Below are 13268 nucleotides of genomic sequence, written 5' to 3' on the forward strand. Positions count from 1 at the left end.
CTGACAGGAAGAACAGAGATGGGCGCAAAGAAGATGTTCAAGATATATTTGTTTACTTATTTATTTAATTATTTATTACACCCTTCCAAACAATGAAATCCTGGTATACATCCCGATAACAATGATATGATAACATGATTGTGTTATGAGTGTTCTTCTTGTTGAGCAGATCCGAGTCAGGAGGAGCAACTGACTTTTACCTTCCAAGCCCACAATGGTGGCCTTGCAGAATATCCTGCCTCTTCTGCAGTGTCTTGCTTGAGGTAGGGACGTGACAGTGTCTGGTGCAGCGCTGCCACCTGGAGGCCAGAAAGGGAAACTTCAAGTATTGTTCAGGGGAAAACGATATATACACAACTAGGAATGTCATGCACCGTACCTCAGAGAAATCACCCATATCAGCTTTGCGTATTGCAGACTCAGCCATCCAGTTCCTCAGCACGTACCTTGGGTTAACGCCTGTGGAAAGTTTAATGTCACTTTAAGAACTGAGTAGCTTTTTAAGTCAAGCGGGAATATAATAATATTGATAAAATAAGCATTGGCTTAGAGTGGATGATATACATGTTCGCCAACTTAGTTTTCACGTATTTTGCTGTAGTGTATCATACACAAAAGAATAAATGCAATGACTGGGATGTACTTTTCATTCTGCGTTGACGGTCCACATCAGTATCACCTTTCTGCCTGAGAAAATCAAGGAGATCCTCAAATTAAAAAAAGAACAATAATGATTAGGGATGGGCGATTCAGCCTTCTAGCGATTCACAAATTTCAAAAATCGGTTCGATTTTTTTTTGTAAGCATATATTGAATCGAAATGTCATAAGGGCAATTAGACTGTCTTGTAGAAAGTACCTTTGCAGGAACCCTCTGTGGCTCAGTGGGTAAGCATGTGTACCATTGAGTCTACTGCCAAACACATTACCCCTGGTTCAAATCTTGCTCAAACCAATTGATAATTAATATAACTGATATCAGTTAAGTAATATATATGTCATTAGCTGAGCGTATATTACACATGTATATGTTATACCGCTTACCTGCTGAGCCGGAGCAGATACAGGCTGAGCCAATCAGAGAACAGCTTGTGTGAAGCCAGGTCGTCTAACGCCCACATGGCCTAACAAGACGTAGAGAAGGAGGTACAGGGTTACACAACAACACACAATCCATAAACATACTCTTAACACTGCAGTGTTTGATGCTTAAGTTCTTGAATGAAGTGATATCATTTGTATTGTGGATGTTCCTCTAGCGGTGTGGTGTACGACCTGTGAGATGAGCCTGCTGTGGAGCTGTGTGTCCGAGGCTTCGCTTAGCTGCCTAAACGTCATGGTGAAGTCAGCACCAGTCTCCTCCATCAACTGAGGAGAGAGGGAGAGACAGACACACACAACCACATAGGGAAAACGAGCCAGTTATCATAGTGGACAATGACCACTAGAGTGGCACAAGGAAACAAGAACCGAGTCGATGAACCACTCACCTTCAGTAGAAAAGCGATCAGATATCCATCGCTCTCCTCCCCCCCAAGCAACCCTAACTTTGCCTTGAAAAGTTCATGAAACCTGATGCAGACATATCATAGTCAAGATTATTTTTGCCCATTTCAAATGAAACTCTAAAAAGAGGAGCATATACACAAACACTGAAAGGCAGAGTGAGATGCACATGCGGACACACAACCGTGAGACAGGCTGAAAAATAGGAGAAAGAAAATACCTTCTGTGGTAAATATCTGGGTAGTCTTTTAGCAGATCCATGGCCCTACACAAAAGGAAAATAAGGATGTGAATGAACCCAACCAGTACCCTATAAACCCAGATGACTAGTGTGTGTGTGTGTGAATCTGTATATGTATGTGGGAAAGTGTGTATATAGATATGTGTGTGCGTGTAAGTACGTACCTCTGATGCTGCTTGTGAGTCAGTACAGGACGAAGAGCATCAAGCAGTCTCTCCAGGTTAAACATCCCCACATCAGCCTGGGCTCCGATGCGATACCTCCCCTCGTCGTCCGATGTGTTGGGGACAAAATCTACACATTCATATCAAGCTTAAGATTCCATTTACTAAGATACAGGCAGGGTAGACATAAAGGTGATGATAACCAACAGGTGTATACTTAAGTTGTAAGACTCCATGAAGCCAAAGGGTCCATAGTCAATGGTGATGGACAGGATACTGAAGTTATCTGTGTTACACACTCCTGTGACAGAAATAAAAGACTGGTAAAAAAAAACTAAAAAACATGCTATGCTACTATCTAGAATGGCATTACTAAATACATTTTGTTTTTTATGTACTAACCATGTGCAAAGCCAACAGACATCCACTGGGCTATTAAATGAGCTGTCTCAGTTACCACCCTGGAAAAAAAACCCTGGCACAAAAATATGTAGTTAGAAATCTGTAGCAAATTAGATGAAGCTCTGGAATTGTTTTGTGTTCAGGTCACTGACTTTCAATGTACAGTGTCAATGAGTCAACAATAATGATAGGATGTTAAAATCTATTTTTACAGTGCACAAGTGTGGCAAATGCATTTTTGCATCACTCACCAAATACTTGTTTGGATCATTTGAGTCGATGGTAGAAAAATGCTCCTTAATCACAAAGTCCAGTAATTTTCTGGAAGCAAAACGATTTAAAAGTCAAATAATGAAGCCCCAAGAGACACAGTGCACTACATAATTATAGTATGTTGTCCACGATCACCTTACAGGGCAGAGTCTTACCTTAAAAGGTCTAGCTCCCCAGCGTCAGCCAAAACTTCTAATGACCCAAAACGGAACCAGGACTTGGCCAGGCGAAGAACAACCGCACCTGGAGAAAAATAATCAGTAGAAAAATAGCAGGTCATGTTCCCAACATGAAAAGCAGCCTTCTCATGTATCATCTGGTGACCATGATGCAGCCCACCTCTCTCTGTCTTCACATTCCCACTATAGAACTGGTCCCTCCACACTGGCTCCTGACTTACAATAAGGCTGGAAGACAAAAGAAACCCCTTTCACATCTACATGTCAAAGACATCAGGTAATCAACAAACAAGAAGTGTAACATCCCATTACTCAATGAGTGAGATGATCAAGTGCCCAAAACGTGTTCACTGACTCTTGATAAAAGGATATTATCCAAATGACAAGCTGTCAACATTGACAATGAGAATATGGTAGTTCATCTCAGTCCTGTTTAAACAGCTGATGTGTTAGGGGCTTCCCTCCAGTGATCTGAATATTAAAACTTTAAAGGGCTTCTCAAGAACAAGTAAACACAGCTAATTGGATGGATGTAGCTCAGTGATTTAACATTTGATTTCAGATCAAGAGATTGCAGGTTCAGATCCCCCTGTATGCTGCTTTGGAGAAAACCTAATACATTATTATTATATTAATACACCTCTGCCTTCTCTCTGATCACTTTAACAATGAACCCCTCCTTATTTACAAAAAGATTATTGTTGGTGGTATTCTGAGAATCATCTGTCATCAAAATGTAAGACAATTACTGTTATTTCTCTCCAGCGTTTAGACACTGCATCTTATAGTCATGTCAGGTAATTGTACCTGGAAGCCCTGCTGGTGGGGACTTTCAGGAAATGCATGGCCTCGCTGCACAGGAACTCCCGGACCGAGGATCGGACCACGGCTCGCCCATCTCCCGACCTGCAACACCAGGTACACACGGACACAGAGAGGGACGGAAGAGGACAAAGGTTGGGAAGAGAAATAACATCAAGTCAGACAACTACCAGATCAAAGTGTTTTGACAGCTCCATGAGGTTTTACCTGGAGTATGGTGTCTTCCCTGAACCTTTCAACTGGAGTTCCCATGTTGCTCCTTTACTGAGGGAAACAATATGTAATTCTCAATGTTATATTCACCTTTGTCCAATAAAATTTCACAACAATATCACCAAAAAGCCAACAATTTTCACTTGCCTGTTGGTAAATTCACCGATAAAATGTGCTCTGCCATCTCCTAATTGACCAGACCAGTAGCCAAACTACATGCGTTGAAATGAAAAATAAGGAAAGACAAATTGTGAAAAAATAAGCATAGCAGTTCTTCAAACTGGGTTATTCAGCACATATTATTTGACAAGATCTACCTGAAGTTTAATTGTGTAAATGGTACCTGGTGACCACCATATCTGTGTGCCAGAGGAATAGATCCAGGTAACAGTTTACCACCGCTGAAGTAATGTACGAAATCCTTGGCATGAGTCACAGAGACGTCCAAATCCAAGATGTTCTCAATGACATCCTACACAGACAAGACATGTCAGTGCACATTTGACATAGCAAAATTTAACATTTTGAGACTTTATGTAAAGTTTATATCTAGATCACAAAATGTTACATCACCTTTGAAAAGGCTGCAAGCTTTAAGGGACCTTTAAGTGGAGTTGGGGTGGACTCTGAAAAAATGCAGTTTTTCACGGTGCGAACAAAATTCCCGTCCACCTGATCAAGTGGAAAGACTTCTGCAAGGAATGAGGGGAAAAACTAGGTGTTCATTAGGCTATGCACTGCATGTTTTACGTAACGACCACCAGACACATTAGAATTTATAGTTTTATTTTGTTTACCTATGAGTCTTTTACATGACAGTTTGAAGTGGTCAATATCATGAATGCGCTCCGTCAAACTCATGTTGAAATTGGGTTTGAAAGCATAAGGGTATATTTCCACGTCACTGACATGACTTTGGCAATCGTCACTCTCACAAAAGTTATGCAGACTTTCAGTAGCAAGGACGTTGTTGACCACACCAAGGTCCAAGAGGACGCTGATTAAAATGCCAATGTAACTCGTCATTGCTTGTTGTAGCTGAATTATCTGCCATGCAAGACTGCTGGCTAACTCGCTTGGTAGATACCAGTTGATCCTTGCATGGTGGGTGGCACATCAGCGATATATTTCCTAGATAAACTAACCAATAGCATTGGACTCTATTCTATACATCACATAATATTTGGACAATCCATTACTTTATAAACACTAGAGCGATGCAATACTGATTTACCAGCGATTAATCGACTGCTTGTCTTGCTAACAAGTTTGCAGCTTTTTTGAGTTGTTAACTTCCTGGTGGTCGAAACGTCATCTACTATTATTGCGTTTTTCCGGTTCCGGTACACTTTGATAACCTATCCTGTGTCCATGGATAAGTGTGGTCGAACATGGCGGTTCCGTGGAGGCACTGTTGGAGATGGAGTTCAAGCTCTTATGGCATAAGTTTACTAGAGACAATATGTATTCCTAACAGGCTGACGGCCGCGTATTCTGCTTCGTCGTTCCGAGGAACATGTTCCCTGTCTAGGTCTGGAAACGAGGTAGCGTGAGCAAGACCTGCTAAGATTTTACTAGTAGGGCGTGCTGTCAAACTCGCCAAGAAGGTCAACCAGTATGCTGGTTAAAATGTAGTTGTCAGTGACTATCTAGCTGGATCATACCGAAAAAAGTATTGTTTGGTTTATGGTTGTATTGCTATAAAGTCAATTTTGTTATCGGAATATCATTTTCTTTACGTCGTTGATTTGAATGAATGACATTGTACACATTGCATAGCTATTGAGCTAGCCATACGACTTGAGATTCTCATACAGGTTCAGCTAGCTAGCTGGGACCAGCATGTAATGCATTCTTTATGTAAAGGTCAAGACTGTTTTTGTCACTACTGGCTATAACCATGTAATAAGCCTCACCCTTGACTTGTAGATCATTGGCAGAAAGTTCTTAGTTAGAAAACAGTCATCATTTGCCCTGATAACTTGTGACACATTTATTTGGCCAAGTGAAACTTTCTCAGTGCTATATGCATATATATTCTGCATTAAGCAGAAGTTGTCAAGTGTTTCCCTATAATCAGACCAACAAAGATTGTTCTTGTTCAACAAGTACATTTATTTGTGACATGATACGTTGATTTATTTTAGGGTAGTTCAACAACCAGGCCTGTTTACATGAATCATCAAATCAATTCAGCTTTTACAAGGTAAAAGTCCCTTTTTAAAGGCTATATTTTGTTTGTACAGTGTTGGTGAATATGTTGACATTTTCCTTACATTAAGCTTGTATGATTGTCTTTTTCCAGGCACAAGTCAAGACTGCTGTACCCCACACCAAACCTTCACTGCTGTCAGAGAATACACAGTGATGCTAAGCTAAAGGATCCATTCACACTAGCCCAAAAAGACTTGAAACATTTGTACGACGACATCAAGAAGGTACTGTCTGCTTTGGGCCATAACAGTATAAATATTACAAAACTGAAAACCTTTCAAATCAATCCACAAGAATAAATATATCCATCATTTTTCCTGTGTCTCAGGAGCTCTTTGTGTCTAAAACAGAGCTTAGGTCCCTGTGTGATTACTACTTCGACGGGAAGGGCAAGGCCTTCAGACCCATGATAGTAGTGCTAATGGCTCGGGCATGCAACATCCATAGCCACAAGGACGGGTAAGACTTCAGTGTTGGTCTAGCTGTCCTGGACTAGCTCTCACTGTACAGTTGGGCTATCTCTATCTAATTCTCACTGTCTAGGGTTGTCTAGGGCACATTGGGTTATCTAATTCTCAGTGATGACATATGACCACATTGAAAGTAATGTCTACATCGATACAAGTAGGGCCTACAATTCAAAGACCACGCCTACACACCCAAGTGCTCAGCAGAGCACAAGGTCTTCGCCAGCACAATAAAAGTCATGACTGTTGTCATAAAACAATCCGCTTATCAGGACTGGTAGGAAATGAGATGGAGTTGATAATCGTCCCCCTTACGGCGCTACAGTGACAGTATTGTCTTGTGGCTGAGCGGTGAGGGAGTCGGACTAGTAATCCGAAGGTTGCCAGTTCGATTCCCGGTCATGCCAACTGACGTTGTGTCCTTGGGCAAGGCACTTCACCCTACTTGCCTCGGGGGAATGTCCCTGTAAGTCACTGTAAGTCGCTCTGGATAAGAGCGTCTGCTAAATGACTAAATGTAAAATGTAAATGTCTCCTGGCGTGCAGAGATCTCCTGCCCGGACAGAGGTCGATAGCCATGATCTCAGAGATGATCCACACTGCCAGCCTGGTCCACGATGACGTCATCGATGGCTCGGACAAGCGGCGGGGGAAGACCACCATCAACGAAGTGTGGGGCGAGAGGAAGGTAGGCGTGGCCCCGGGATTCGTCTGTGTCGACGGGAGGCTTTTCTGTAAGGTCTTGATCAGCAGGCATCCAACCCTGTTCCTGGAGAGCTACCTTACAACCAACCGGATTCAACACTCCTGATCAACCAGCTAATATTTTGAATTATGTATGTAGGCAGCTCTCTTGGAACATTGGTTGGAGACCCCTGGTCTGGATAGTCTTGGTATCATGGACCTCATTTGCCCTCTCTCGTTCGCCCCCAGGCTATATTAGCTGGAGACTTCATCCTGTCTGCAGCCTCCATGGCTCTGGCCCGTATAGGAGACAACACCGTGGTGTCTGTTCTGTCGCAGGTTATAGAGGACCTGGTCCGAGGTAACCATGCTCTCTTTCCCCTCTGGATCATTGGTCTTCATCCCTGCTCCTCAAACTGTCCCGTATGTTTCAAATGTTTCCTTGCTCCAACACACCTGATCGAAACGAATCGGTTGTCATCACGCTCTGCAGAAGCCTAATGCTGACCATTCATTTGAGTCAGGTGTGTTGGAGCAGGGAAACATCTAGAACATACAGGACAGTGGGCCCTGCGGACCAGGGTTGGAAAACCACTGCTCTAGAGAGAACCCTACTGTTACGCTCATTAGGATTATCTGCCTTTTGATTCAACATCACTGTGTCGATCCGTCTCCCAAGGTGAATTCATGCAGCTAGGCTCCAAGGAAAACGAGAACGAGAGATTCAAGCACTACCTTGAAAAAACCTTCAAGAAGACCGCAAGTCTCATCGCAAACAGCTGTAAAGCAGTATGTACGTTCTATCTCCACAAGAATACAAGCACATGAGAAAGTCACAGACTTTCTTGAACCGGAACCCCCTGGTTCCGGTTCAAAACATTCTGTTTTGTTCTACTCTGTTCAAGGTATCCATCCTGGTGAACTCTGATCCCGAAATCCATGAAATAGCCTTCCAGTATGGTCGCAACGTTGGAATCGCATTTCAGGTACAAGGGTTCCGGAATTCCGTGTCTTGCCTGCACACCCACATACGTAATCAGATGTGTAATACACTTGTAATCATTGGACAATATTTCCCGTATCAAGCTTCTCGCATGATCTCTCTGTTTCGTAGTTGGTGGATGATGTGCTGGACTTTACATCAAGTGCTAGCCAGTTAGGAAAGCCCTCCGCTACAGACCTCAAGCTGGGTTTGGCCACTGGACCAGTTCTATTTGCTTGTCAACAGGTGTGTGTATGTGTGTATATGCTCTTCCAGGAGCTAGTCTATGCTTCAGAACTGTGAAGAAGATAAGGAACAATGCTGCTATTTCACAGTATAAGCTCAGTCCTATCCCATGCATATGATCATTTACTTCGCCAACATCTATTTCCTGTCCCAAGCCATTGTGAATCGGAATCCTTGTGACTTACGCACAGAACAAACAACAAAATGCTAGAATGTGCTTGTGCCTGACGTGAGACTTAGTTTACCTGTCTGTAGTTCCCAGAGCTGCACGCCATGATCATGAGGAGGTTCAGCACCAGTGGAGACGTGGATCGGGCCTGGCAGTACGTCCTGCAGGTACGGGTCCAGCAGAGCTGCCGTCTGGCCTCTGATGCACGCAGACTTCTGTAACTCTGGAGGCCAGTTACACATATACTGTATGTCATCATATCAGTGGGGAAATAGAACATGCACAATCGCAGGGTTAGTATGTCGAAATAAATGAAGCAATTCACCCTGCTTTGGAATTTGTTATATCTCCTCCCTCCAGAGTGACGGGGTGGAGCAGACCAGCTTCCTGGCCCAGCGTTACTGCCAGGAGGCCATCCGCCATATCAGCATGCTGACGCCCTCCCCAGAGAGAGACGCCCTCATCCGCCTCACAGAGCTGGTGCTCACCCGGGACAAGTGAGGCCCTGCGCCCAGGGCTTCACCTCAGGCAGCTACCTGGGGAAGGCAGCCCCCCCCACCACCACCACCAGGAGGAGACAGCGCTTCAGTGCAGTGGTCTTCAGCCCTGGTCCTCAGGGCCCACTGTCCTGTATGCTTTAGATGTTTCCCTGCTCCAACACACCTGGTCCAAATGAATGGGATGTTGTCAGGCGTGATTAACGACTTGTTTATTTGAATCAGGTGTGTCGGAAGAGGGAAACATCGAGAACATGCAGGGCAGGGGACCCTGAGGACCAGGGTTGAGAAAGGCTGATCTAGGGAAGAGGAGGATATGAGGGCACCGGTTCCGTAAAACAATTAAGAATTCAGTTTCTGAAAGACTCACGCGTGCAGGTTGTCTTGCACAACCATCGTGCAATATTTGATTCAACGTTTAAACGACAACTGAATTCAGCTTTGATCGATCCGTTACACTACTCCATGTCTCCCTCTCTCATCCTGTCCAGCAGGGGTCACTGACAACTGTTTATACTCTGTTGTCTCCAGGATAACCAGGAGACTCATGATTGTCACATCTAGGAAGGGAGCCCCACTTATTTTCAATTAGATTCAATTACCCTCACTAACACCTCAAACCAGATTTTTTAAATCATTTAATGATTCCTATAACACCGCTGTGAAGTTTAACCTGTTGTCACTGGAGCACATGGAGTGGGGGGGGAGAAGGGACATTGCTTTATTATGTTATGATCACTGTATACAGTACTGTAAAACAAAGAGGCAATGGCCTGTACCTCAATCTAGCGCACTTCTCTCTCAATGAGGGCAGATTTTATTACAGGCTAGGTTTGGGGCAGGCTAGGCACTGCAGAATCATTGTAATTCCAAATGAGTTGGAACACAGAGTATCGTTGTTGTCGTCTAGGTGTTTGATGGATCTGTGTTAAGTTATTATACATGAGCCGTCCTCACCATATAGGCCAAATGTCATGGTGCTCATTAACAACCAAGGCCTTAACATCCACAAATGAGCAAATACTCAAATAAATAAAAAAACGTATTTTTTAAGTCAAGCCTTACCCTGTCTTTTAATGTGCATGGACCACGCCACATTATTCATAGAATGGTTTATTATAAAAGACTGTACATTAATTTGTTCAATTAACATATTATATATACAAATTAAGGGCAGAGAGAAAGACGAGTATTAAATATTTTCACCCGTGAAACTGAGCAGGAACACTTCTATACCTTTGATATAACAAAGCACACAGACAGAAGTTTCAAGGCATTGGCAGCAATATCCTGAAAAGGGTCAACATTGATGAGCGCAGTTAATCCTGTGTCGTATGAGTCCATTCAGGAAAGACTATCAGGAATGAGGAAACTGATTACTCTAGCGTAAGGTTCCATTCTAACCTCACATGAAAAAAATTAAAACACCAACCTAAAAAGCCATTAATCGATAGTCAGATTGGTAAAACACAGGTATACTATCACTAGAGCTATGAAGAGTATAGACAAAGTGAGAGGAATCATTCTGGGTCAATAAGGAAGGAAGCCACTTGGCATCAAGATGGTTTCCAGACCTGAGTTATCAAACCAGATTCAAATGATGACAGTTGAGAAACAGGAAGAGCTACAGTATACATTTGTTCATTCTTGCTTTTCGGGATGTGAAGGAGGTATACGTTGTCAGATCGGTCTCCTTTATAGCACTGAACTGTAAAACCGGCAGAGCGTTTATGCACAAAACAACAAAACAGTTTGAGAATTGAGCCCAGAAACACTAAAACGTACATCTATCATATCCATTATTGATCGTTAACATTAGATACTTAATAGCATACAAAAAAAACTGTAGGCTATCTACAGATATTCCATTTTGTTCAGATTAGTAAGACTTTATTAATGTTGACATGTTCCCTAAACTGTGTTTTACACACACAATGATGAGAAACGGGAGATGTTCACAAGTTGAGACTTTTATACTCTGGATCAGAATGACTACTTGACCTGAAATATTGTCAGATGTAAGAAATCATCTTGTACACTTAATATTAAATGTTTAAGTACAGACCATAAACATTGTTTAAGTCTCAACAAGTCAGTGATTCAACAATATAATAAAACCTAAATTGCATATACATAACATAATTATAATGGCATAAAACAAAGATTATACACATTTCTCCGAATTTTGTATGCATGCTTTACACCAAGACTGAATGTTAAGTATAACCGGTTGGGTAAAAAAAGAAATGCTGCTATTCAAACAGCTTCAAACTTCAAAATCGATCAGTCTTGATTATGAAATGGCACCATATGGTAAAACCTTGATTAAAACCCTTCTGTTGGGGGGACATATTTGACTGATGTGTGTGTGTGGTATTCAGACTGGGTAAGATACAGTGATTGAGATTCTGAATTTAAAACTACAGACATCCAATAGGCTGTAGAGCACATTATATACTGTACAATTGTCAGTAATGACACTCACTGAATGATATGCTCAGAGCCGGCATATGCATCGTATCACATCTGGGGGAAAAACATTTGTTCTGTGTAGCATAATACTCTCATTGAATAATTAACGGGAAATTAAAACAAACAATTGCATATGTGGACAATATGGGAGTCTGGATGTACATCCTTCAGCTAGTGTCACCCTCTTTGGAGACTACAAACTAGAAGAGCATTTTGCAGTCTGATCATATTAGCAACGTTGTTTATTTTATAATGTCCCAGACCCACCCGTATCACACACAAAGTAGATATATTTATTTGTTTTAAATGCATTTCCACAGTAAAGGGGGGGGGGTAAAAACATTCTGTAATTCTGTCATAAACGAAATCACTTGTCTGTACTTTGTAGGTCTGTTTTATTGGTCTCGAAAGATATGCCTGAATAAATATACTGTGGTAGGGTCCCTTCAGTCGGCATAGTGCATGATCGACTCAACATAGTTGCCAGGGAACAGGCCGGTGACTCCGTTGCAGATCCCCTCGAACCAGCCGTCGTCGTTTTTCTTGATGATGTAGATGATGGCTCCCTCCATGAAGGACAGCTCGTCGTCCTTATCCTGGCAGTAATCGTAGATGGCCACCACTAGGGGCGAGACCAACCAGGGGAAAAGATTAGTCACAGGGCACAGACGGACTGCCGGTTCGAAGCATCAGAGAGGGTCGATACCCTCATTAGAATCTAATCGTCACAAAATGCAGTCTACACCTGACTTGCCAGTCTACTGGTGGTGTGATAGGGGAGAGGGCTACCTTTCTCCATGTAGGTCTTGGGGGCCCAGCTGGGGTCCCCGTCGGCGTAGGGGTCGTTGTAGTGCACCATCGCCGCCTCTTCCTCCTCGTAGTCCACCGGGGGCGGCGGCGGCGGCGGGGGGGGCGGAGCCTCGTCAAACAGGGGCAGGTCATCCGGGGGGGGAGGCGGAGGGGGAGTGGGGGTGTCGGCGACTGCTTGGTCACGGAGAGGGGGAGACAAGGGGGGGGGGAAGACGGTTAGCAGAGAGAGACTGAGCGGAGGGCCGTCCGTGTGCCGTGAGCGCCTGAATGTTCCGTGTCCAGGCTCAAACTCGACAGCATGTGGGCTGTGCATGCAACCAAACCCATAGTGTGTGGAGAGACGGGTTAGAAGGGTCCATGCAGAGCAACTGTGGGCGTGGCATGTGCCACCAGGAGGGATGGTTTGGAGATGTAAACGAACAATACATTTGTTGGCATGCAGTGTTCTGGGTTTCTCTGGCTCACTGGTTAGGATCGAGCTGAAGATCCTTCTCTGGGGATCTGGGATACAACAGTGTGTCCTCATGCACGCTGTGAGATTAGAGAAGAAGTGTTTTCCATTTCCATTTGCTTCTCTCGGGATTACGACGTATCCCAATTTCATGTATAGCGTCATGCATTATTAACTTCAGTTTGCATGAGAAGGACAGGCAGGATTGTTGGTATTGGATAAGCTACCGTTCTCAATCATTTGGAATTGAAAAAACGGACAGACTTTCACATGAAATTTTCATGAGGGCAGTGGAAATTATTCATATCCATGTCAACAATGGTTGAAGATCTACAATATATAGTTATAATATAATAATATGTTCACAAGACCTTTGATTTTAAACTGTTGTCAGTAGAGGGCAGCAGGGTGCACTGTGGTATAAGAACATCATGCTCTTCTTAAAGACACGCTCCACATCAACAAAACTGCACTGTC

The 13268-nt window shown here is 43.2% G+C and overlaps 3 protein-coding genes across 11 annotated transcripts in view; 1 reads left to right on the forward strand and 2 right to left on the reverse strand.

Moving 5' to 3' along the window:
* Window positions 1-53: 53 nt before the first annotated feature.
* On the reverse strand, window positions 54-5102 carry LOC136957648 (protein adenylyltransferase SelO-like). Its single transcript, XM_067251748.1, has 19 exons — window positions 4597-5102; window positions 4373-4491; window positions 4143-4271; window positions 3947-4011; window positions 3794-3850; window positions 3572-3670; window positions 2925-2992; window positions 2741-2828; window positions 2564-2633; window positions 2313-2385; window positions 2128-2211; window positions 1911-2040; window positions 1726-1770; window positions 1490-1571; window positions 1275-1367; window positions 1044-1123; window positions 644-687; window positions 380-459; window positions 54-299 (listed from the first exon to the last, which is right to left on the reverse strand). Exons 1-19 carry the CDS (start codon window positions 4823-4825, stop codon window positions 177-179), a joined length of 1758 nt encoding a protein of 585 aa, XP_067107849.1. The 5' UTR covers window positions 4826-5102; the 3' UTR covers window positions 54-176.
* Window positions 5103-5181: 79 nt separating this feature from the next.
* On the forward strand, window positions 5182-10116 carry pdss1 (prenyl (decaprenyl) diphosphate synthase, subunit 1). Its single transcript, XM_067252044.1, has 11 exons — window positions 5182-5343; window positions 5947-6005; window positions 6105-6237; window positions 6342-6472; window positions 7027-7168; window positions 7414-7525; window positions 7844-7953; window positions 8070-8150; window positions 8279-8392; window positions 8648-8728; window positions 8922-10116. Exons 1-11 carry the CDS (start codon window positions 5191-5193, stop codon window positions 9060-9062), a joined length of 1257 nt encoding a protein of 418 aa, XP_067108145.1. The 5' UTR covers window positions 5182-5190; the 3' UTR covers window positions 9063-10116.
* Window positions 10102-13268, reverse strand: part of abi1a (abl-interactor 1a) — a 32969-nt gene continuing 29802 nt past the window's right edge. For 8 of the 9 annotated variants that reach the window (XM_067252035.1, XM_067252034.1, XM_067252040.1 and 5 more), the window contains 2 exons: window positions 12320-12511; window positions 10102-12152 (listed from right to left, as the gene is read on the reverse strand). In XM_067252035.1, the coding sequence (XP_067108136.1) occupies window positions 11977-12152; window positions 12320-12511 (368 nt within the window). In that variant the 3' untranslated portion in view covers window positions 10102-11976. Of the gene's footprint in view, window positions 12153-12319; window positions 12515-13268 lie in introns of all 9 variants that reach the window. The other variant, XM_067252038.1, reaches the window with a different exon arrangement.

Source organism: Osmerus mordax, chromosome 15 (assembly GCF_038355195.1).
Source record: "Osmerus mordax isolate fOsmMor3 chromosome 15, fOsmMor3.pri, whole genome shotgun sequence".
NCBI lineage: Eukaryota > Metazoa > Chordata > Actinopteri > Osmeriformes > Osmeridae > Osmerus > Osmerus mordax.